The sequence below is a fragment of the Mandrillus leucophaeus genome, unplaced genomic scaffold, assembly GCF_000951045.1.
Source record: "Mandrillus leucophaeus isolate KB7577 unplaced genomic scaffold, Mleu.le_1.0 Scaffold231, whole genome shotgun sequence".
NCBI classification, from domain to species: Eukaryota; Metazoa; Chordata; class Mammalia; order Primates; family Cercopithecidae; genus Mandrillus; species Mandrillus leucophaeus.
Window position 1 is genome coordinate 3,375,101 of NW_012102377.1, and position 26,921 is coordinate 3,402,021.

The window sequence follows — 26,921 nt, forward strand, 5'->3', positions numbered from 1 at the left end:
AAATACATAAATAAACAAAACCTTTGAATGGCAGAGAATCTCTAGGCTCATGCCTCTAATCCCGGCACTTTGGGAGGCCGAGGTGGGCAGATCACCTGAGGTCAGGAATTCGAGACCAGCCTCACCAACATGGAGAAACCCCGTCTCTACTAAAAATACAAAATTAGCTGGGCGTGGTGGTGCACGCCTGTAATCCCAGCTACTCAGGAGGCTGAGGCAGGAGAATCGCTTGAACCCAGGAGGCGGAGATTGCAGTGAGCCAAGATTGCGCCATTGTACTCCAGCCTGGGCAACAAGAGCAAAACTCCGTCTTAAAAAGAAAAAACTAGAAAGAAAAAAAGCACTAACTGCATAGAATAACAAGCTACGGAAATGGACAGTTTATAGAAAAAGAAATAGAAATAGCTCTGAATATGAAAAGATACGCATACTAAGAGAAATGGAAACAAACTATTTGTCTCACCAAAACACTAATAAAAGTTCAAAAACTTGACAACATATTCCAGGACAGAACTATGAGGAAAGAAACAGGCCCTCATACATTTTGGTGAGAATGCAAATGGTATAATGCTTACAAAGGAGACCACAACAGTATCTACAAAACTACGTACCTTTTGACCCAGCAATCTCACTCTTCATCATAGATATATTGGCAAAATACAAAAAGACCTATGCAGTATGTCATTTCTACAGGACTATTTTTAACAGCAAAACGTGACAAACTTGAATGTCTATTAATATAGGGAACTGTTGGAATAAAGCATGGTACATCCATACTGCAGAATAATTATGCAGTGGTGAAAAAGAATGAGCAAGATATCTCTATGTGACATTCATAAGGCGATAAAATCTAGATGCAGAACAGCATTTATATTAACTGTATGCTACCATTTTCTAAGGAGAGTGAGAAATACATATATTTGTACATATATTTTGAATGATTATATATATATATATCTTTTTAGATTAAAAATGGCTACCTAATTTATCTTCTTGGATTTAAAAAATGGAAAGATAAACCATTAAATTTTAAAATTCCTTAAAGGAAGGAGAAAATAGAGATAAAGAGACAGAGATAGAAGACTGACTTCTTCAAATATATTTTCTTTGTTAACTTGACTCAAGATCTATGTAACTATTCTAGATAGTTACGAAATTGTGAAACAAAATTAAATTTAGAAAGCAATTCCTAGCGGAAACAATTCAAGTGGCCACTGATATATGAATGGATAAACAAAATGTGGTATATATACAGTGGATTATTCAGCTTGAAAAAAGAAACTCTTGTCACATGCTACAAAATGGATGAGGCTTAGGACATTATGCTAAATGAAGTAAACCAGTCATGAAAAGATAAATTATTATATGATTCTACTTATGAGTTTGGTACATAGAGTAGCCAAATTCAGAGAGACAGAAAGTAGGATGGTAGTTGCCAAGGGCTGGTGGCAGGGAGAAATGGGGAATTGTTTAATGGGTATAGAGTTTTAGTTTTGAAAGATGAAAAATTTCTGGATATCTGATCTACAATAATGTGAATATGCTTCACACTACTGAACTCTACACTTTAAAACAGTTAAGATAATAAATTTATGGTGTTTTGTGATGACAATTAAAATTTTTTAAATAAAAATAATTTTAAAAGTAATTCCTAAATATTGAAAATAAAATGCAGTGAACCTAACTATACATCCAGTTTGTAGCACAGAAAGAAACTATTTCAAGTAACTTCTAAAAACAACAGTTCGGCTATACACTGACTAGTGGCAAAAATAACAGCCAAGCAAAACAAACAAAATAAAAATCTTTTAACTATTTTCAGTAATTAAATTGTTGGTGTTAATGTTGGTATTGCTATTCTAGGCAACTTGGGATAAAGCAAAGAGAACAGAACGTAACATAATTACTATCATCCCTAGAAACTTTGAGAACTAGGAATTGTAGTGTAGGGGAAACAAAAAAAGATACAGATGAAAGACAGAAGAGGTTAAATAAAAACCCTAGAGTCCTGCATATGAACTGGAACTATCAGCATGAACTCATAATATATTTTGTCGTTAAAAACAAATAAAAAACTTCACACACATATTTCCCAAATGTATCCACTGAAAAGACCCATAAACAGTCACCTACTTGGTGGCAATGAGCATCTCTAGCGCACTCATACTAAAACAGAACTAGGGCTCCTTGGACAAATGGCTGATTCCAGGTCTGTGGCAGAAAATGTACAAGATGAGACTGGAACATATTCTGCCAAAAAGCAAAGAAGCTATCCAAAACAATTAGACTCACCAGAAGTACTTGCGAATCAACCTCAAGAGGTTCACATTAGCCAAAGATGGGACAATTTTATCATCAAAAAGAATGAAAGTTGCAATGCAACTGAAGACATCAAATGCTTGAATTTATGACTTCATATTGATATGTCAAGAGAAAAGTAATTGGTCACTGTCAGAAGACAACCAATTCCTTTTTTTTGAAAACTCATAAAGGGAGAAAATATTTGCAAATAATATATCTGATAAAATTCTTATATCTAGAATATATAAACAACCTTACAAGTCAATAATAATAAGGCAAAATCCAACTTTAAAATGGACAAAGGATCTGAATAGACATTTTGCCAAGGAACATATACAAATAGCCAATAAGCCCATGAAAATATGTTCAAAATCATTAGTCACCAGGGAGATGCAAATCAAACCACACCTATTAGGATGGCTAGAATAAAAAGGACAGATAACAAGTGTTGGTGAGGATGTGGGGAAATCAAAACCTGCATACATTGCTGGTGTGAGAATAGAAAATGGTGCAGCCACTTCGGAAAACAGTCTGGCACTGTTCAAATGGTTAAACACAGATTTATCGTTATGAATCAGCAATTCCACTCCCAAGTATATACTTAAGAAAAAGGAAAGCATATGTCCAGACCATGAGCAGTGGCTCATGCCTGTAATTCCAACACTTTGGGAGGCAGAGGCAGGAAGATTGCTTGAGGCCAGGAGTTACCAGCCTGGGCAACATCTCTTAAAAGGCCCTATCTCTTAAAAGAAAAAAGAAAAAGAAAACTTATGTCCAAAAACAACCTGTACACAAATGTTTATGGCAGCATTATTCTTAACAGGAAAAAGTATAAACAACCCAAATGTCAATCAATGCACAAATGGATAAAGAAAATGTAGCATACCCAAAAAATGGAATATTAATAGGCTATAAAAAGGAATTAAGTACCGATACATGGTACAATATCATGCTAAGTGAAAGAAGCCAGTCACAAAAGACCATGTATTATATGATTCCTTTCATATGAGTCTAGAATAGGGAGCTCTATAGATAGAAAGTAGATTAGTGGTTACTTACAACTGAGGGGTTTGGGGGAAAGGAGGATGATACTAAAAAGTAACTGTGATGAAGGTTACACATATATGTGAATATACTAAAAACCACTGGATTGTACATTTTAAATGCATGATTTGTATGTTATTCGAATTATATCTCAATAAAGTTGCTTAAAAATAACATTAAATAGGCTGGGCACAGTGGCTCAGGCCTATAATCCTAGCACTTTGGGAGGCCAAGGTGGGTGGATCACCTGAGGTCAGGAGTTCGGGACTAGCCTGACCAACATAGTGAATCCCCATCTCTACTAAAAATACAAAATTAGCCAGGCGTGCTAGTCCATGCCTGTAATCCTAGCTACGCAGAAGGCTGAGGCAGGATAATCGCTTGAACCCAGGGAGGCGGAGGTTGCAGTGAGCTGAGATTGCGCCATTACACTCCAGCCTGGGCAACAAGAGCGAAACTCTGTCTAAAAAAATAAAATAAAATAAATAAATAACAAAACAAAACAAAACAAAATAATAATAATAAAATAAAATATAAAATAAAATAAAATAAAATAAAAAATAAAATAAAATAAAATAAAATAAATTGGTAATGACAAAATCAGAACATCCCATTTTGCAGTCCCTAGTCAACTGAAGGATCTAAGCATGTATCTACAGCATTAACAGCCAGCCACACATCTGGGCCTCCTGAAGGAAGACAACTGCACCATCTATGAAGCAGGTTTCCCAAAAAAACTGAAGTTATATTTGATTAAGCCTCTATGCCTAACTACCTACTTACAGAGAATACAGAGGAAAGGGGAACATGGTAAAGACACTAAGGGGATGAAAATGGAAAAACCTGTAAGACTGGGAAATATTAAGCAACCCAGTTTCTTAATATTTTATATTTTCAACATATTTATTATAAGGAGAAAAAACATGAAAGAGGACCTATACATGAAAAGAGACTTAAAAGATTTATCAGCTAATTCCAAGGTGTGAAACGTACCTGGATCCTGATTTTTTTAAGTGTAAAAAAGAAAAATCATTTATGACATTTTGAAACTACTGAAATTTTAACATTGATTGGATATGTAATATGAATTATTGTTAATTTTACAGGTGTGAAATGGTCTTTTAATTATGCTTTAAAAGAGAAACAATGGGCCGGGCGCAGTGGCTCATGCCTGTAATCCCAACACTTTGGGAGGTCAAAGAAGGAGGATTGGGCAATGTAGCAAGGCCCCATCTCCACAAAAAGATTTTTAAAAAACAGCCAGGCATGGTGGCATGTGCTTACAGTTCTAGCTACTCAGGATTACTTGAGCACACGAGATCAAAGTTACAGTGGGCTACGATCGTGCCACTGCACTCCAGCCTGGGGAGCAGAGCGAGACCCTGTCTGTAAAAATAATAAAATTAAATTAAATTAAAATATAAAACAAAATAGTTATTGTAATTCCAGGAGGAGACACTAAAGACATTTTGAAAAATTTTATTAATACTGTATAATTATTATTGAACGGTCCTTCTCTACTCTCACTACCTGCTTCTGTAATGAAATACACCAGAGTGCCTGACCTCTTTGTGTATCTCTGAATATAAACATTCTACTGTATAAAGCAATAGTTGTTTAGAACGAGAGAGCTCGGGATAAAGACATGTTAGAGAGAGATACTGTCACAAAGTCTTCTGCATCACACTACATGAAGCAAATTTCCAGGGTATTAAAAAAAAACTTAATACATTTTAGGTTTGAAAAGTACAACAAGGCCCGATACGGTGGCTCACAACTGTAATCCCAGAACTGTGGGAAGCTAAGGTGGGTGGATTGCTTGAGCCCAGGAGTTCGAGACCAGCCTGGGCAACATGGTGAAACCCTGTTTCTATAAAAAAATTTTTTTTTAAATTAGCCAGGCGTGGTGGTACATGCCTGTAGTCCCAGCTACTCAGGAGGCTGAGGTGGGAGGATCACTTGAGCCTGGAGACAGAGGCTGCAGTGAGCTATACTTGTGCCACTCCACTCCAGCCTGGGCTACAGAGTGAGACCTTGTCTCCAAAAGAAAAAAAGGACAAGATTAAGAAAAAAACTCTATGCATACTAAAATAACTCTATTGCCTTCTAAAATGATGGAGGGAAAAACTAAGTTGGTTAAAATAGCTAATTATAAGGGTTTTCTTCATTTTTAAAAATGCTGAAGGATATTTGAGATGATGGAAAGATAATTCATTTTAGTAGTGACCATTAAATACTTAGCATGAGATTTTTACTCTAGTCTGCTACAAACAAAGAGGCAAAAATAGATAAGAAAAAATATGTGGGACAGCAAAAAAAGGAGTCCAGAGGCTCTAGGAAAAGCGTGATGGCTCAAAATCTCCAAAAATGGCCTATTGGATATACAAGAAGAATCAAAGATATACCTATTTAACATATATAATGCTCTTCAGTGGGCCACTGTCAGTCCAATATGAAAACAACTAGAAGCCTCTTTTTCACCATCTAAATACCAGTCCTAAATAAACAATTTTAGAGCAGTTTTAGATTCACAGTAAAATTATGTTTAAAGTACAGAGAGTTTTCATATACTCCCTGTCCCCACACATGCACAGTCTACCCTATTATAAACAACCCACACTAGAGTGGTACATTTTGTCCTATCACTGAACCAACATTGACAAATCACTATCATCCAAAGTCCAGAGTTTACATTAGGGTTCACTCTTGGTATTGTACATTCTATACTTTTGGACAAATGTATCATAACAACATGTATCCACCATTATGATACAGAATAGTATCACTGCCCTAAAAATCCTCTGTGCTCTGGTCTATTCATCCCTCTCCTCCAAACGCCTGGCACACTTCCTAACACTTTTTGAATGTGACCAAAACAGGCTGGAATGGGCATTTCTAGTCCTCAAGGAAAGAAATTCCTATAAAGACTACAGTAATAATGCTGGCCTCTTCGAGGTTATATAAACAGCTTCTCTCCCTTTATTATGCACAAATTCAGATTGTTGTTTCTAACAATTTATCAACATGCATTTCCTAAATTATTTTCTGAATGTTTTATATTGGCAATGTAGTAGCAATCCATTTCTGGCAATAATACCCATTTGACCTCTGCTTGAACTGACATCAACCCTTCAAAAAGTCTAAAACATATGCTTTTAAAAGAACCCAATTTGTTTTCTGCAGTTATCAAAGAGCAAATCTGGGCCTTGGACAATGCATTTTATTCTCCATCTGTACATTATAACATTACAGCTTATTAACCTCTAAAGAAAATATCTTTCAATTTCTGACCCACATCTCCCAAGTTGCTGATTTAAAATAACTGATTAAAGACTTCTATCCAATTACTTAGAAAATGGATTCTCTTGAACCGTTCAGAAGTTCTTAGAAAAAAAAATGAATCATCTTACTGACAGTCTTTGCAGCTTTGCGGGAGCTCCAGTCACTTGTAACCGGAAGAAATAAGTAACACACTGTAATTACAGTCCCAATTAAGAGACAGAAAATGAAGATAAAACTTGAGTTGTATTCTATTTTCAGAAACTTAACAGAAGACATAAGCTTTTCCTTAAGAAAATATTTTTTTTAAATAAAAAAATTACTTCAGGGCCTGATATCTCATGGTGTTCTGTCAATTTCCTTGGGCCATTCAGTTTTGACTGAAACATCATTCCTAAGTAAGTATGCTGCAATCTTCCATCACTTTATATATCACTTCCATCACTTTATACAAGATAAGCATTACCTTTGATTTTTCTTCATTTTCTCTATAAAATTCTGCCATCTGTTCCTCCTGCTCTTCAATAACATCCTTGAGTGTGTCTACTTGGTAGATCAAATTGTTCTTCTCATTGTCTAACTGTGCATTGGAAACCATGGCTTTCTTGTATTTTTCTTCCACTTCAGACAAAGATTCCTAAATGAGAGTTGAAGTCATCAGTCTGATATCTAAAATATGTTAATTGAATATATGCAATATAACAGGAAATTATAGCACTGCCACAAACACATAAAGATGCATTTTCATAAAATACAAGCGGTTTGGGGAACTCCTTGTTTAGTTACATGCACGTGAAACAGGAAGACAATAATAAGCCAATAATGCCTTTATAAGAACAATATGTGCTGTTCCCCAAGAAAACAAAATTAAGCAGCAATATAGCCTTTGAAAGAAGAAAAGGAGTGCAAACAACGTATATCTGTAAGAGTCACAAAATGAAAAATCGTCAATATTTTCAGAAATTTTACTCTTGTAATTTTAACAACAGACTGGTGTTCAGAATGCAGTGATACCACAAAATACAGCCTCTCTTTACATAAGTGAACTTCATACTCATTTGAATTTTGCCACTTTCTAGACAGTTGTTTTTAGTACTTTCCTGTTCTGCATAAAAACGCTAATGTAAAGGTAAATATTTTTTTCTAGCAATTATCCAAATTTCAGTCATGTTTAAGCAATATAAAAATTAATATTAAAAAAAAGGGCTTGGCCAGGCACAGTGGCTCATCTCTGTAATCCCAGCACTTTGGGAGGTCAAGGTGGGTAGACTGCTTGAGCCCAGGAGCTCAAGACAAGCCTGGGCCACATGACAAAACCCTGTCTCAACAAAAAAAAAAATACAAAAATTAGCCAGACAGGGTGGTGCACACCTGTAGCCCCAGCTACTTGGGATGCTAGGTGGGAAGACTGATTGAGCCCAGGAGTTCAGGGCTGCAGTAAGCAGAGATCGTGCCACTGCACTCCAGCCTGGGTGACAGAGTGAGACCCTATCTCTATCAATCAATCAATAAAATAAAACAAAATAAAATAAAGAGTTTGATCTAATGCCACAGTTTTGATGTAAAAAAAAAGAAAAGGTACCACAAAATGCCTGAAATGTTACATATCTCAAAATTTTCTGCCTAAAATAGCTCACATTTTTTGTGTGTGTAACTGTATCTACTTTGGTAATTACTACTGCCTAGTGACTTTTTTTAAAGCTAAAAAAAAAAATGTTTCACACAGGAAAAGTAATCATTTATGGAAATAAATTTTAAAACTACTAGTGCAAATGTTTATCAATGAAATGGAACTAAGAGCCCAGAACTTACATTTACAATCAGTTAATCTGGACAAAGGGATCCATGTAACTCAATGGGAAAAGAATGAATGGTATTGGGACAAGTGGATACCCACAAACAAAAGAATGAAGTTGGACTCCTACCTCACACCATACACAAAAATCAACTCACCAAGAGCCATAGATCTAAATGTAAGAGCTAAAACAATAAAACGCTTCAAAGAAAATATGGATAAATCTTCATGACCTTGGGATAGGCAGTGGTTTTTTAGATATACCAAAAGCACTATAAACTAGCCGGGCGTGGTACCTCATGCCTGTAATCCCGGTACTTTGGGAGGCTGAGGCAGGCAGATCACTTGAGGTCAGGAGTTCAAGACCAGCTTGACCAACATGGTGAAACCCTATCTCTACTAAAAATACAAAAATTAGCCGGGCATTGTGGTGGGTGCCTGTAATCTCAGCTACTCGGGAGGTTGAGGCAGGAGAATCACTTGAACCCAGGAGGTAGAGGTTGCAGTGAGCCAAGATCGTGCCACTGCACCCCAGCCTGGGTAACAGAGTGAGACCCTGTCTCAAAAACAAACAAACAAACAAAAAGCATTATAAACCAAAAAGAGACTTCACCCAAATATAAAACTTTTTTTCTTTTTTTTTTTGAGATGGAGTCTCACACTGTTGCCCTGGCTGGAGTGCAATCGCACGATCTCGGCTCACTGCAACCTCCACCTCCTGGGTTTACACAATTCTCCTGCCTCAGCCTCCTGCATAGCTGGAATTACAGGCGCACACCACCACACCTGGCTAATTTTTTGTATTTTTTAGTAGAGATGGGTTTCACTATGTTGGCTAGACTGGTCTCAAACTCCTGAACTCATGATCTGCCCACCTCAGCCTCCCAAAATGCTGGTATTACAGGTGTGAGCTACCACGCCTGGCGCAAATGTAAAACTTTTATGCTGCAAATGATATGATCAAGAAAGTAAAAAGATAACCCACAGAATGCGAGAAAATATTTATAAATCTTATGTCTGATAAGGGACTTACATGCAGAATAATATATAAATAACTCTTAAAACTCAACAATAAAAGACACACAAATCAATTTAAAAATGGGCAAGGACCTGGATATTTCTCCAAAGAGGATATGCAAATGGCAAATAAGCACAGGAAAACATGCTCAACATCATTAGTGATTAGGAAAATGCACATGAAAACCAAAATAAGATACCACTTCACATTCACTAGGATGGCTATAATCTATAATCAAAAACACAGAAGCCAAGTGTTAGTAAGGATGTGGAGAAACTAGATCTCCCATACATTGCTGGTAGGAACATAAAATGGTGCAGCTACTTTGGAAAACAGTTTGACAATTCCTCAAAATGTTAAATATAGTGTTACCATAAGACCCACCAATTCTATTCCTAGCAATCTACCAAAGAGAATTGAAAAGATATGTCTACACAAACACTTGTACACAAATGTTCACAGCAGCATTATTCATAATAGCCAGAAAAGTATGAACAACCCAAATGCCTATTAACTGACAAATGGATTAACAAAATGCAGCAAATCCATACAGTGGAATACTATCTAGCCATTAAAAAAAGACTGACAGATAATACGACATGGGTGAATATTGAATGTATTATGCTAAATGAAAGCCAATCACAAAAGACTACATATTGTATGATTCCATTTGTAATAAATCTCCAGAATAGGCGAATCTACAGAGACAGAAAGTTAGTGATTGGGGCTTCTTTTCTGGGTGATGAAAATGTTCTAAAGATGGGTTGTGGTGCTAGTTGCACAACTCTGTGAGTATGCTAAAAACTACTGAATTATATATTTTAAATGGGTAAATTTTTATGGAATGTGAATTACATCTAAATAAAAACACAAACATACACACTTTTTTTTTTTTTTTTTTTTTTTTTTTGGAGACAGGGTCTCACTCTGTCACCCAGGCTGGACTACTGTGGCACAATCTCAGCTATGCAGCTTCAACCTCCCCAGACTCAGGTGATTCTCCCATGTCAGCCTCCCAAGTAACTGGGACCACAGGCATGTGCTACCACACCTGGCTAATTTTTTGTAGAGACAAGGTTTCACCATGTTGCCCGGGTTGATCTCAAACTCCTGGGCTCAAGTGATCCACCCGCTTTGGCCTCTAAAACTGGATTTTAGGTATAAGTCACCGTGTCCGGCCACACACACTTTTAATAATGCTTCATAAACCAGAATTAAGTTGTCAGGTAAGATTTAAACTATGATTAGAAACAAATTTAACCAAAACAAAGAATATAAGCAAAGTCAATTATACAGTGCTCTAAATATATCTAAATGTATCTTACTATAATGCAGACTTTAAAATAATTCTCATCCATCTGAGAGGCTAATAGCAGAAAAAATATCAATATCAATAAAGCAAAAGTCTTCCTTGACAATGCTCCCTCCAGAGGCACAAGCGCTATTGGTTTGGTAGATTATCTTTCAGGCCATTTCCTATTTGTTTACAGTATAAAATATATACCCTTGACTTCATATATATTTTTAATACAAATTATATACTCTACATTTTGTTCTATAGTTTGCCTTTTTTCAATACATCTTGGAAAGTTTTCAGTCACTAGATATAGATTTACTATTGTTATTTATTGCTGTAACTCTGTACTTAAATTTAATAAGGTATTCATTTTAATAGTTTTTAAAATGGGTTAATGGGTTTAGTTGTTTGACTTACAAAATCATTAATCTTTTAAGAAATAGATCAGTTAAATTTTACAATTAATATTTTACTGCATTTTCTGGGTAACAGTGTACACTATATACTAGTACAGCATGGGCAAATGCTGTATTAGTAATAATAAACTTTCCCGATAAAAGGGTGGAGGGGAGAGTGGTAGAGAACATCCCAAAGGCAAACATAGTTAAGAGTAATGTCACAAGCAATGAGCCAACATCCTTTTTCAATATGATGCATCATCCCACCATGCTTGGTCACCAATCAGACAATCTTTTCTTTATTTTTATGGGTTTTTTTTCCACTTCAAGTGTCAAGGATAAATGTAATCTGAAGTCAAGTTCAATTATACTCTGGCATGAATTAGGAAAAGGGATCTCATCTGTTCAAATCTCAAATCTAATCTGTTCCTTTGTATTCGTCAAAGAATGCAATAAATGGTAGATCTAACATGAAAGGAAAAAAAGTTTTAAATAAAATAAAATGACAGTAAGAATGCCCCTGAATCACACGATTGCTTTCCTGATACACTGTTAAACATGTGACTTTAATATAAGCATATTTATTTAATGTACCGATTTGTTTGATCCAAGATATTTCCAAAAATCGTATCTCTAAAACCTTAAAAGAGAGATTAAATCCTGAAGATTAAAGGAGTAAGATTAAATGAGAACATCAACTAATTCTGTAATTCTTCTGATATTTACCGACAAACTCATGCTGCCCTATCAGCAACTTGCAGGCTTCCCTCATGGGCACTTCCCATTGGACTTCTCACCTTTTTGGGTCCTCAGTCTTACTCTGTTTCTCATGAACCATATCACTTGCATGAAGAGTTTGGCTGATAGTGAGGCTACTCCAAATCATGCCAGGGAAGATGACAAAATCCTTGCCCATGAAGTCCATGCTTTGTCCTTTGGATATATCCTGAGTCATCTTTCTAAATGTCTTGCTTTTTGTTTTTTTAGAGGTGTAGTGGGTATTTTGCTTTTTTGTTTTTTGTTTGTTTTGAGACAGAGTCTCGCTCTGTTGCCCAGGCTGGAGTGAAATGGCACCATCTCAGCTCACTGCAACCTCCACCTCCCAGGTTCAAGCAATTCTCCTGCCTCAGCCTCCCAAGTAGCTTGGATTACAGGCGCCTGCCACCATGCCTGGTGAATTTTTTGTATTTTTAGTACAGACAGGGTTTCGTCATGTTGGCCAGGCTGGTCTCAAACTCCTGACCTCAGGTGATCCGCCTGCCTCGGCCTCCCAAAGTGCTGGGATTACAGGCGTGAGCCATCGTGCCTGGCCTGTAGTGTGTATTCTGATTTCAAATCAGGACATACATGTGTTTAAATAAACTTCTGGTTTCTTCATAACACGAGGCTTGAACTTCAGAATGAAATGTGAGGAAAGAAGAGCATGATAACCAATGCTATTTACAACCATAACTGTCTGCCTCACACATTTACATTAAAAAATGTTAGTCATCCTTTCTGGGAAAAGATAAAGACCATTTACATTTACCTCCAAATTCTTTAAGGCACTAGATCTGTGTCATCATTTTTGACCTATAGGTTAAAAAAAATCCAAGCCAAAAGAAAATATAGGCCTCATGTCTTCATGTTCCTTCCTCCAGGGGGGGATATTTATAATAATGGTGTCTCAGTTGCTACTTCCTCCCACATTTAATACTGACTGAGTTTGGTAACAGAAATATGCAACACTTTTTCATTTAGCGTGGAAAAATTTTGAGGTCCAATTCTCAATAAAAATATTCTTAGTATTTTTTTAGGTGTTTGACCAATTTAATTTTGTATGACTAAGACACAAGGGATGTGCATGTACTTTACAAGGTTTTAAAATTGTAAAAGAGGCTGGGTGAGGTAGCTCATGCCTGTAATCCCAGCACTTTGGGAGGCCAAGGCAGGAGGACGGCTTGAGCCCAGGAGTTCGAGACCAGCCTGGGCAACACAGTGAGACCCTGTCTCTATAAGAAAAAATAAAAAAGAGAAAAAAAACTGTAAATGATATCTTCTGCTGAATACTTAAAAACTCTACTACACATTTAAACATAAGCAGAGATTGAAAGTTCACCATTCCTATGCACTGCAGGTTAAGCACATGCTTGAAAGACAAACACTGTTAGTAAAGCTATGTGCAGTTGGTTAACAGAACTTGCAAAGCCACCACTGCCAACACTTCTGCATACAGAGCATGCTTGGGCTGCAGAATGGGCCCTGATACCTTTAGTTCTTTAAGCCCCTGCATGTATCTCCCTTCTACATCCTGTATCTGGTCCTTAAGGTCATAGATATCCTGCAGGACATAGGAATGAACCATTGCATAAAATCATGCACAAACATATCTTAAATCACAAAGGATTCAGAAGAAATGTGACTCACTTTTGTATATTCCAGACTAAAAGCAGAGAAATCAAAGTACAAAAACATAACTCCCACTCCCAACCACTGAAAAGGGCAAATAGGTCAGGGGATAGTGGGACTGGGGGAAGGTCTAGAGTAATCAATCTAATGTTAAATATTTTCTTGGCATTAAATTCTGTTAACAGCGTAGCAAACGGGGACAGGGCTATACATGGAGGAAAAAGCTATATAAATTATAATATTTAAAATCATACAACTTTTAATATTCTATAAATCACTTAAAATTTTAGCATAATGCTTCACCTAGAACTAGTAAAATATACAGTAAATGAGACAGTAAATAACATTTAAAATCATACAACTTAATATTTTATAAATCACTTAAAATTTTTAACATAATGCTTCACCTAGAACTAGTAAAATATACAGTAAATTAATAAGAAGGAGCCAATTTTAATGAATCATGCAAAAGTTTTTAAAAAATATAATAAATGAATATGAACACAGTTTTCTTTCAATGACTTGGTTACTGGCCACAATTAACTTGAGAGAAAGGGAGTAAAGGAAAGGAAGTTAAACATTTTGAACAGAATGTCAAATGAGATATTCTATCCTGAGGATACCATTTAAATGATGAGAAAAGCACTTGCTCCAAATGTTACCATAATTCTTATAAGAAAAGTGAAACTGGTTAAATTTTAAATGGAAAATATTGTTTCCCTGTGCCTGACCTTGTTATATAAGGTCTATTCTGAGTGCTCGATTTATGTCTGAAATAACTGTACAGGGCCCTAAATACAATTCTGCAATTACAAGCAGGATCAATTATTAAAAGCTGATTATACACATTTTTGGTATTATACTTTCCCTGCCTCCTTCATTGCCTCTCCAATAGGTTTGACTGTCTTTTACTCATTGATTCATTCAATAGACATTTACGAAGGACCTATTAGGAGGCAGATGCTAGGATACAAAAATAACACTTCCTTCAAGAAGGTCATTCTCTCAAGGAAGAAAAAACAAGTTGTTGACAAAAGCAAGCTAAGTCTAAGGCTGGAAGGCCTTGTCCTCATATCCTTTTGTCCCATTAGAATGCAGCAGCTAATGGCAAGAGTTCATCTTATTCAACTTTCCACCTGGCACTTATGTCTGGTACACAGTAAGAGCTGTTAAGAGTTCAATTAATACTGACACCTTCAAACCAATGGCCATGCTGGCCTAGGTGCTCTCCTTCTCTGCCACTGTTGCAAGTCTCTCCATCCTCCCCTAACCCCCTAACCCACTTTCATAAGTCAGACTCTTTTTCCAACCCTACCGACAATTTTTTTTTTCTTTCTTTTTTTTTTTTTGAGATGGAGTCTCGCACTGTCGCCCAGGCTGGAGTGCAATGGCGCGATCTCGGCTCACTGCAACCTCCACCTTCTGGGTTCAAGCGATTCTCCTGCCTCAGCCTCCCAAGTAGCTGTGATTACAGGTGCCTACAACCACGCCCAGCTAATTTTTTGTATTTTTAGTACAGACAAGGTTTCACTATGTTGACCAGGCTGGTCTCAAACTCCTGACCTCGTGATACGTCTGCCTCGGCCTCCCAAAGTCCTGGGATTACAGGGGTGACAAATTTTTTTTTAAAGGCTAGTCAAGTGAAGCAATGAAGGTGGAGAAGGAACAAATAAATCTGTAACTGCTTGTGATCAATTACTTGTAAACACTACTGCACTCAGATGAGCCCCTACCTACAATCTCAGTCACCACCTGTCCTCTACCTCCCCACCAGTGAAGAGGGGACCTCCAGTCCAGGCAAGCTCATCCATCTGAGTCCTGGACTCTCCTCTCACCCACTCAGGCACTTTGATCTGTCAGTTACCCCTCTCCTTCCTCAACCTTCATCTTCTCTCTACTGGCTCAACCCAACCAAAGAAAATAATAATCGATCTCACCTTCAAAAGAAAGCTAAAAACCTTTTCTTAAATTTTTCTCTCCCTACCTATTGCCCAACCAATTCCCAGTCTCTCGTATTCACTCCAGAGCAAGTTTATCACATTTTCTCCCCTTGCAGTTTTGACTTGCTCACCTCATCCTCATTGTTGAACCACTGCTCTTCTGGCCTGCAATGCTTCCTCTGACTGTTATCAAATTATTTTTTAAGAATGCAAAGCAGATAGTGTTGCTCTCCTAGATAGATCCCATAATTGTCAGGGTAAAACTGAATTCGTTTCAGGCTAGCATACAAGATGCTTTGTGATTTGGCCCCCCACTACTTTTCCAGCCTTCTCTCTTACATGCTACTATTCTTCACTTCTCATCCTACCCTCTGGCAACTCTGCTATACAGGTAGCTTTCTGGGTTCTCTGAATGCATCTCCTTGAGAAAGCCTTTCCCCTTCAATTTCTTTGCTTGGTTAATTTTTATTTTTCCTTTAAACCTTAGCTCAGAGTTCGTCTTTTCTGAAAAGCTTTTTGTTATCTCTTCTCCTGGTCCAATTTAGATCATGCTTTTTTGAACTACCTTAACAGCCCCATTCTTGCTACTACCATTGTATAACACCACCTGGTTTTATTGGTTTGTATCAGTTTGTCTTCCCTATGAAACAGGGAAATCCTGAAGGCCAGAATGTATTTTGCCTCTTAAATCTCCAAGGCCAAGTGCTCAATAAATCTTGAGTGAACGAATGTATATAATTTCTCTTACTACCCCTTACTTCACAAATAGCAAGTTCAGCAAATAAAATATATATTTTTTAAAGTACTCTTTTTCTAAGTAAAGGGGTTAATAAAGATAGAGACTTAATTAATGAGTCAAATAAGCTTTTCATTATCTCAGGTATTTCTGTTACCCAAATATTATTACACTTCTATTACTATGAAAAACTGAGAGATAACTATGTTCAAGCAGCTGAATACCATCAAGGCTCAAAAAACTAATAATTCCCACAATCTAGTTCTTTGTACACCCACATATTTTCCATTTAAAACATGGCCAGTTGTTTCTGAGAGAATTAATTTTACATACATTACAAAGTGGTCTTTTCTGGCATCTGTAAATTAGCAGAAATTCCAACACCATCAAATTTTCAGGAAAGAGGACAGAAAAAAGAATTAACTCATCTCCTTCCTTTCAAGCACTGAAACACCTGAGTCACACTTTTGTACTGTACTTATTTTTTAATAAAGAAATCATATTCCGTCTTTCTACTAAGTCACATTAAAGGTTAAAAGTTCCAGTATATCACCAAGAAGTCAAGTTTTCTTTTAAAAAGAAAACCAAAAACTTCAGTTTACCCGCAATTCACTTAATGAGGTGTCTGGATCTATTAAGCTGCTGGTGTCCCCACTTCCTCGTCTGGATGAGTTTCCACTTAGAGGGGTTGTTGCTGAGGCAGAATTTCGAGATGAAGGCTAGAAAGAGAAATATGACCCTTCTAAGTCTCATTTCTTTAAAAATATGTTTATAGTGGAAACTAAAAACAGGGCAGAGTAGTTGGGGGAAGATGTGGGCTTCAGATGAAGAAATTACCATGTGTAATCAATGGTCAATTTAGATTGGCTTTGCAGGTATCCAGGTATCCAGAGAAGGGCCCAAGCATACTAAGCAAAATTTCATGAACACAAATACCTCATCAAAATCTGTAATTCATCATAACTACAAAGAAAATAGTTTTTATGAGGATTATTTTCTAAGTTTATCTTTGCTATCCTGTAAACAATACTGAAGTGAGCACATCAGATTAACTTAAAGCAGTTTTAGCATTTTATAACTGATATGCTAAACAGCACTTCCCCTTTTTAATTTCTGAACTGCTTATCAATCTCAATACTGTGTTGAGTTGATAAAGATGAAGATACTATTTGTAGCAGAGAGCAGCAACACTGGATATCACTATGAATGTAGACTGTTCTTCCCAAAATTCATTTAAACGTGAGATTATGCTATCGATTAATAAACTGCATGAATCTGTGCTGTCCAATATACTTGCGATTAGCCACATGCAGCTACTAATACTTGAAATGTGGTTAGTCCAAATTGAGAGTTGCGTATAGGATACATCCCAGATTCTGAAGGCATAGTGTAGAAAAACGAATGAAATATATCTCATTAACAATTTTATATTTATTATTTTTATTTATTTATTTATTTATTTTGAGGTGAAGTCTCGCTCTGTTGCCCAGGCTGGAGTGCAGTGGCACGATCTCAGCTCACTGCAACCTCTACCTCCCAGATTCACGCAATTCTCCTGCCTTAGCCTCCCAGACTGAGGAGTAGCTGGGACAACAGGCATGCAAAACCATGACTGGCCAAGTGATACACCCACCTTGGCCTCCCAAAGTGTTGGGATTACAGGCATGAGCTACCTAGTCTGGTCTAGTAATTTTATATTGATTATATGTTGAAATAGTTTAGATATCTGGATTAAATAAAATATATTACCTAAATTAATTTTACCTGCTTTTTACTTTTTAAATGTGGCTACCAGAAAATTTAAACTTACATATAAGTTCGCACTTGGGGCTTGCATTACATTTCTACTGGACAGAGCTAATTTTTCTTGGGTATAGCATAAAATTAATCTTGATAAATCATCTCCCTGACTTTCTAAAAATACTTTCAGAAGAGACTTTAACACAAAGCAAATTCTAGAAAGGAGCTATTTTACTTCAAGAAACAATTTATATATAAAAGGAAAAAACATCTCAGAGTCTGCCACCACCATTCCTAAAGAAACTTCATTTTCAGTGTTTACTGGCTTCTTAGGATCAATTTCTAGAGGAATGAAAATCAAAAGAGCAGCCAAAAGCTAAAGAGGTGACATTCAAGGAAATAAAATGCAGTGCCTTTTCTCTTCCCAGGGCCTCACATGATTTAACTTCGAAGGAACTTTGAAGGGTCAAGGACAGGAAATAGATAAAGGGAGGAAAAGCGGCTACATCAGACCAATTGTTGTAAAATAAATAATGAACAAGTTACAGATAGCAAGTTTAATTGACCTTGAGAATTTCCCTTAGGAATTTACATACTCACTCTTGTATAATTTTCAGCATACTGTTTGTCAGATTTTTCATCCAACTAGAAAAGAACAAAGATAAAAATCAGGAAAGATGCTTAGCAAGTTGATTTTTTTTAGGAGGAAAAAAGTGATCTTGAGTTTTCCAAGTTCAATGATGTTTGAAGCCTAAAAATAAACATATTAAAAATGAAATAAAAATTCCAGCTTAACATAAGACAAAATGTCGGCAACTTTAATTTTTATCCTAAGGAAGACACTGAGTAAGCAATCTATGTTTACTCAAAAGTTTAGAACTTTTGGGTAAATTTTCTGTTTACGGTATTTAAAACACATTAAAGAAGGCTACATATAAAAAGTTTTAGCACTGCAAATGTTAATACAAAAAAACCTTGTACATATCAAAAAGAAAAGTCTGATAAAACCAAAAGTGATAAACCTTTATTTCTAAGCATTATTAGGACACAGGACACATAGATAAAGACTAGTACACTCAGTCAAGAAAGTTCAGATTGGATTAAAGCATGTTAAATATGTCACCAAAATATTTTTCCCCACATCAAGGATTTTTTGTTTTATCAGTAATACATGCACATGTGACCAAAAAAAATCAAACAGCACAAAAGGGTATGAGTAGGGCTCTCTCCCTACCATGCCATACCCTGACCACCAGTCTCTAATAGCAACCAACCACAAAGTCTTTAAAAAATTCTAGTAAGTGTCCCATACGTGTTCTACACCTTCTTTTTCCCCTTACCAAGTCTCAGAGATTTGAGAAAGTACTTCATCTTTCTTCATAGCATTTATCACTCCCTGACACTATGGTATTTATCCATTTATTTATTGTCTGCTGTCTTTCTAAAATGTAAGCTCTCTATCAGTATGTTCTTTTCTGCACTCCTAATATCCAGAATAGTGTCTGGCATACAGAAGGGCTCAAAATTTGTTGGATGAATGAATAAATTGTACCCCATCTATACTAATAGACTTCCCTCATTTATTTTAAATAGCTTCATAGTAGCCTGTTATCTCAACTTGCCATAATTAAGTTAACCTATCTTCTGCTGTAGGCCTTAAGGTTGTTTCAGACACTGTTTCAAGAAGGGAAGTACCTTAAAAGTCTAGTCCAAACCCTGAGTTTTACAGCTAAGGAAAAAGAAATTGAGAGGTGAAAGATTTTGCTGACGGTTGCAGAGCTGAATCCAACCCTTAGTTTTGTAAATTTTCAATTCAGTGTTCATATTGTTTACCTGAATATATATGCTATTCCAATTATCACCAGGAGAAAAAAGGCACATAGGGATGTAACTAAATGAAAATAACTCCAACTCCGACACAAACCTTCTAGGCCCAATCTAGAGAAGAGATCTGAAAACATTTCTCAGTTAATTATTAAAACATGAAACATCATTTCTGGCTCTACTCAGATCACTTCACCCTAACTTCCACATATTTGAAAGTTTTTGGTGTTCTTTTTATTACCCACACTTATGTTTATAAATATTCTTTATTATGATGATAGTAATACATCAGTAATATAAACACTATTTTTAGACATTTAACTCTTTGTTACTTCATGCTGTAAAAACTCTGAAAAACTAATTTTAGTTCATTTTGATTTTTAAAACAACATATAAATGTTTCAAAGCAGGTAGTGACAGCGATTGAAATGGTTTTTTGTTTTTTTTTTAAAATTTTTTCTTTTTTTTTTTTGAGACAGAGTCTCACTCTGTCACCCAGGCTGGAGTACAATGGTGCGATCTTGGCTCACTGCAACCTCTGCCTCCCAGGTTCAAGCTACTCTCCTTGCCTCAGCCTCCCAAGTAACTGGGATTACAGGCACCCATCATCATGCCCGGCTAATTTTTTTTGTATTTTTAGAAGAGATGGGGTTTCACCACGTTGGCCAGGCTGGTCTCAAAATCCTGACCTCAAGTGATCCGCCTGCCTCAGCCTCCCAAAGTGCTGGGATTATATGTATGAGCCACCATGCCTGTCCTAAAATTTGTTTTTAAATACTATATTGGCAATTATTGCCATAAAAAGGAATAATCCTTTTACACATCTATACTGCATTGCCCAATATTTAATGTATTATTCTTCAAGATGAAAGAAATATTATATTTGAATAAACTGCCTTATTTTCCTGAGTATTTTCCAACTCTTTTCTGCTAATGTGTTAAAGAGAAAAGCACGTAGCATTCAAAGTTAAAAGTCTTCTAAGCTTATTTGAAATCCTTCCTCAAACCCACTTCTCACAAAACTGACCTCCAAACTCACCCAGTTTTTAACAGACTGTCCCTGGAATAATCTTACATTTCAGAGGTTGCATCACTGAACTAATCCATCACAATGTTGACTCTATTGCTTTCACTGTCTTCTAAGAGATCCCAACTGTCGCAACCCAAACTGATCACGCACCAAACCTCAGAGACTGTCAAGCCAGCAAAAATCACCCAAAGCAACCATGTCACAGTTCTCTTATTTTGGCTATACTAACTTGGCCAGTTCTCACTTCTGAGACTTGTACTATATTGCATGCCGTCTTCCATTTAGACAAAAACCTAGTTGAAACTTGGTATTCTAAAAGCCCAATAGGATCCAACAGCCAAGAGTTCTACGTGGCTGCAATGCAATAACAAGCTAATGTTCATAATGATGATCCAGAGTCTGCCAGATCCAGAAAAAAGCTTTTTAAACAGAATAAAATTTAATCATATTTAATATATTAACATGTAAAACTGTAGTTTAATAAAGTATTTACAGTGCAGTTTCTTCAATGCAGTCATTGGGTCTTGATCCTTTGTTAATTTCTAATTTATATACATACTAACTTGATAAAGCTACTCAAAAATTGTTTGAAAAAATACCTGAGTCCACAACCACAGAAGGGAAGACATCAATCAATTTTAACAATTCCCTAAAGCAAAACTGGCTAAGGATTCCATTTAGAAATGGGTTTAATTATTAACAATCAGCAAAATTTCAGTTTTAACTAAAACACATTTACATTTGTTTGCTTTATTGTAGCCTGACTTACAAAACAGAAACAAAGCCAATGCAGAAGAAAATTAGAGGCTAGAGCCACCAAAAATATTATATAGGCTTGCAGAATCATGACCTGGCACCCTTTCTCAGCACCTCCTAGCTCAGAAGTTATAAACTATCAGCCTACAAACATATTTAGTACACAATGAGGTAACCAGAAAATGTCTTTTAAAATTCTGAATTCGTTGCCAGCATTTAAAAATCATATTTCATGTTGAAGTATTTCCAGGTCATCTTTTTTTGAAAGTGGGAGGGAAGGGAGGTCTACCAACATGAAGTCCCCTTTGTATTCATCTACAAGATGAGCTGGACTACAGCATACTCTTTAAAAGAAATACTACTAGAGAAAGTTACTTGCTCCAGAGAGAGGCCCAAAAATACTGTATGCTTTGCCAGGAGGCAAAATTAAGGATAAGGTACTTATATATAACCATTTAAAAATATACAAATTGCCTGTAATCCCAGCGCTTTGAGAGACTGAGGCAGGAAGGTCACTTGAGCCCAAGAGTTTGAGACTGCAGTGAGCTATGATGGCTCCACTGCACTCCAGTCTGCAAGACAGAGCAAGACCCTGTCTCTTTAAATATATATATAATGTATGTGTGTATATATGCATGTATACACACATATATGTATACATATGTGTGCGTCTGTGTGTGGATACACACATACATACAAATAAACCAGTGGCTTGCAGACTATAAAATAACAGGGGTTAGCCAGATTTGTAAATCCCTGCTCTAGAGAACTTTACCTGTTAAAGAGTTATAGCTAACTAGTAGGGGCAGGGGGAGATTTTTTAAACTGTCAGCATTTTCACTTATATGTAATTACTAAAGTAAATCATCACAAAATAAATGTAAGGAAGACATAACTATTAATTCAGATATTATAAATTAAGAGGCTGACAGAATTCAGTTTTTAAGAGAACAGATGTAAACAATAAGTTTAATTGTCCATATTTACAGGGGAAAAAAGGGGATTAATAGCCAATTTAATAATAAGGGCAATATTTCAGGGGAATGACTTGGAAACCAGTCTTCTAACTTTGTATGCAGAGAGAGTTATTGATTAGACCCACACCAAGATGATACTGTTGCATAGCCAGATTTGAGAACCAGTGATCTGGAATGCTTAAGAACCACACATAAAACTATCTTCTAGAATTAAAATAGTTCAGAAATTGCTATTTAAATACCATCAGTGAAATGCTAATTATAAATAATTATTTCTTCATTTAAAAACTACTCTCTAATGTTTCCATTAAGAAATGTTTGCTGGGTGCGGTGGCTCATGCATGTAATCTCATCACTTTGGGAGGTTGAGACGGGTGGATCATGAGGTTAGGAGTTCAAGACCAGCCTGGCCAAGATGGTGAAATCCCGTCTCTACTAAAAATACAAAAAATTAGCCAGGCGCGGTGGCAGGTGCCTGTAATCCCAGCTACTCGGGAGGCTAAGGCAGGAGAATCGCTTGAACTCAAGAGGGTGGGGGTTGCAGTGAGCCGAAATTATGCCACTGCATGCCAGTCTAGGCGACAGAGTGAGACTTTGTCTCAAAAAAAAAAAAAAGAAATGTTGGCCAGAAGTGATGGCTCACGCCTGTAATCCCAACACTTTGGGAGGCTGAGGCAGGTGGATTGCTTGAGGTCAGGAATTCGAGACCAGCCTAGGCAAGACAGCAAAACCCTGGCTCTACAAAAAATATAAAAATTAGCTGGGCATGATGACACACGCTTGTAGTCCCAGCTACTTTGGAGGTTGAAGCGGGAGGATCACTTGAGCCCAGGAATTTGAAGCTGCAGAGAGCCGTGATCGCGCTGCTGCACTCCAGCCTGGGCAACAGGTCTCAACCCTGTCACCAAGAAAAAAAAAAGAGGAAAGAAAGGAAAGAAAGGGGAGAAAGGGGAGAAAGGGAGAAAGGAAGAAAGGAAGAAAGGAAGAAAGGAAGAAAGGAAGAAAGGAAGAAAGGAAGAAAGGAAGAAAGGAAGAAAGGAAGAAAGAAAGAAAGAAAGAAAGAAAGAAAGAAAGAAAGAAAGAAAGAAAGGAAGAAAGGAAGAAAGGAAGAAAGGAAGAAAGAAAGAAAGAAAGAAAGAAAGAAAGAAAGAAAGAAAGAAAGAAAGAAAGAAAGAAAGATGGCGCTTCTCACCCCCTCCAAAGTGCTTGACAATGAGTACAGTCAGTATAGCCTTGGTCCGTTGGCAAAACAACACAAAGTCAGCAAGAGGAGAAGCGTCAGAGAGATAATCAGGCTGTTATTTTGAGATGAGCAGGTAGATCCTAAGTTGTTGGCTGGAGTTCATTCATTAAGACAAATGCCTGAAGGACAACCTTTCCTAAATTCAGTTCCTGATGAATATGGAAGCAATGGATAGGCACACTTCTTCAGAACAATGCCATAATCCAAATATTTAAAATATATTCAGATTCTTCCTGGTTAGTACAAATTAGTGACACTTTACTAAGTGGTATATTTCATTATTCAACTTTCTAAGTCTACCTATCACTTTATAGATTCACTAAAATCAAAAAGGAAAATAATTTTTTTAACCAATAAAGAATGTCTGAATAAGGGTTAGGTATTAGATGATACTAAGGAATTACTTATTTCATTAGTGATGATAATGATATAAGAGATCTGAAAAAATGTTCAGTTACAGATACATATTAAACTATTTATTGAGAAATGACATGACGTGGAATTTGCTTTACAATAATTCAGGGAAAAAAGGAGGGAAGGGGGAAGAAATCAATGAAAATTGGCAAAATATTGATAATTGTTGCAGATGCTGATGGGTTCTATGTGGAGATTTTTCCACAGAGCGGGAAAAAGTTTTTTTAAGAAAGGACATATTAATAAATACATTCCAAAACAGAGCAAATGTATTTGATTTTAACATGTTCAAACAATTCTTTCTTTCTTTGTTTTTTTTTGAGATGAAGTCTCGTTCTGTTGCCCAGGATATAGTGCAGTGGCATGGTCTCGGCTCACTGCAACCTCCACCTCCTGGGTTCAAGCAATTCTCCTGCCTCAGCCTCCAGAGTAGAGTAGCTGGGATTACAGGTGTGAGCCCCACACAGAGCTAATTTTTTTGTATTTTTAGTACAGACAGGGTTTCACCACGTTGGCCAGGCTGGTCTCGAACTCCTGACCTCAGGTGATCCGCCTGCTTTGACCTCTCAAAGTGCTGGAATTACAAGCGTGAGCCACCGTGCCCGGCCCAAACAAATATTTCTTAAGACAATAAATCAAGTTCCCACTTTTATTATAAAATAGCTAACATATTAGCTGTTAGTCACAAGCCTAGGACAACATAACCAACCACCCCATGCAATACACTCACGCTGGACAAATCTGGGATACTGATGTCATCCACCTCGGAGACAACACTTCCCCTACGATTGGAGCGACTGAAATAATCGGCGGCAGAAACCTTTCAGTCAGAAAAAAAATGAGATGCTTTAAAAGTTAAGAAAAAAAGAAAGAAAAAAAATAAGAACATTGGCCAATTAGAGAAAGGCTTTTTAAAATTTTGATGTGTGATAAAGTATCAAGAAATAAAATGAGGAAACTGCTGCAATTAACCTACTCAAAAAAATAAAGAAAAGGGGTTCCTAAATGAAATCACAGCCCTACAATCAGCTTTTTTACTCATCTTAACTAGAGTCCTATGCTACAGAGAACATTTACTTCCTGAGGACCAGCAAATCTCTCATGTTTAAGATATTCATCACCCTGAACAGAAGCATTTCGAGGTTAGTATCTACCTCTACTATAATTCTCAAAATGTATAATTCATTATAGCTATCAATTCTGTTAAGAATATATATGCTGAATGCAGAATTATTTGCAGGGTGTTTACTGCACCTTTTCTCAGTTTACACAGTTCCCTCTTTTTCATATTCCCAAAGACCAGGAAATGTAGGACAAAATAAAGAACGAAATGAACTATACTGGCCTCTTTTTGGTTCCCCAAACACACCAGTTCTCCCTCACCTTAGGCCTTGGCACTGGCCTAGAATGCTCCTCTCCCAGCTCTTCAAGCAACTGGCTCCTCACATTTCAGGTCTCAGTTTAATGGTCAGTTTCTCAAAGAAGCATCTCTAATCACCCCATCCAAAGGGTCACCCACATACATACCGGCCCCTCCATGTTCCCTATCACATTACCTGTTCTCTTCACACTCCCTGACATTTCTTTCTTTTTCTTTCTTTACTAGCTTATTTTCCATCTCTTTCACTAGGATATAAACTCCATAAAGTCAGAAATCTAGTCTGACTGGCTTAAAATAGTATTCCTAGCACTCAACGCAGGGCTTTGAATGTAACAGGCACTCCACAAACATTTATTTAATTTTAAAGTAAGTGATTTTTTTTTTTTTTTACCTCATTCATTATCTATTCCTTACTTCAGCTGACTGTTTGCCTTGCTTTAAAATATTTCTCAAGGAAGGGAATTCAGAAGCCCATCCAAGAGATAAAACAGGCTTACAAGTATGAAGTTTTGCTAATAACCAATACAATCAAGCAATGGTATTTTTATTCACAGTAATAATAATATAACTTGCATTTATAGATACTAATATTTATTGGCACCTATCTGAGAATTTTGATAGGTATTTTCTATATAGTATTCCATTTAATCCATATATTAAGCTTACCTACAAAGATAGTATCAACATCCCCAACGTACAAATAAAGACACTGCCATTTACACACTAATAGGTAGTAGAAGTGGATACAAGCCCAAGCATCATTATTTAGAGTCCCTGCCCTTTCCACTCCACTGCGTTCCAAGGTGTTTTTAGGTATTGTAGTATATTATTTCTCCTTCAGTTGTAAGCATGATCATTAGCTGGTTTGCTAAGGAACTACAACTGCTTTAATTAAATAAATGAATTTTGGTAACAAATCTCTCCAACATTTAATGTTCCCCTTCTCTATGAAAACTCGGGTTTATAATCTTTCACATAACGTAACTCATGTTAAATGGCCTATTTTTCTTTAAGGAATTACAGCCTCTTATGCTCTTTATTCTAGCTCTAAGCTGACATACCATCCTCAACAATGTATTTTCCAAACCAATTTCTTAAATATAACTAAAATGTCATCAGTTTTCTGTAAAATTTCCAGCTTCATTAAAGAGTAACCTGAAATTATACCATTTGTATTCTAATATAGCTACTTGTTGCCTCTACAATTATTATCCAATTGAATGTCTAAGACTAGAATTTTTAAATTTTGTCATCAGCAATTCTTAAATTCACCAGCTTTTTTTTTTTTTTTTTTTTTTGAGAGGCAGAGGCTCATTTTGCTCACCACGCTGGAGTGCAGTGATGCAGTCATAGCTCACTG

General features: G+C 36.5%; 1 protein-coding gene across 4 annotated transcripts in view; it reads right to left on the bottom strand.

Annotated features, from left to right (window-relative positions):
* Positions 1-26,921, bottom strand: part of LRRFIP2 (leucine rich repeat (in FLII) interacting protein 2) — a 142,757-nt gene that overhangs the window by 23,810 nt on the left and 92,026 nt on the right. For 2 of the 4 annotated variants that reach the window (XM_011981930.1, XM_011981928.1), the window contains 3 exons: positions 18,537-18,581; positions 16,799-16,915; positions 7,091-7,261 (listed from right to left, as the gene is read on the bottom strand). In XM_011981930.1, the coding sequence (XP_011837320.1) occupies positions 7,091-7,261; positions 16,799-16,915; positions 18,537-18,581 (333 nt within the window). Of the gene's footprint in view, positions 1-7,090; positions 7,262-13,380; positions 13,453-16,798; positions 16,916-18,536; positions 18,582-24,910; positions 25,001-26,921 lie in introns of all 4 variants that reach the window. The other 2 variants (XM_011981926.1, XM_011981929.1) reach the window with 2 other exon arrangements.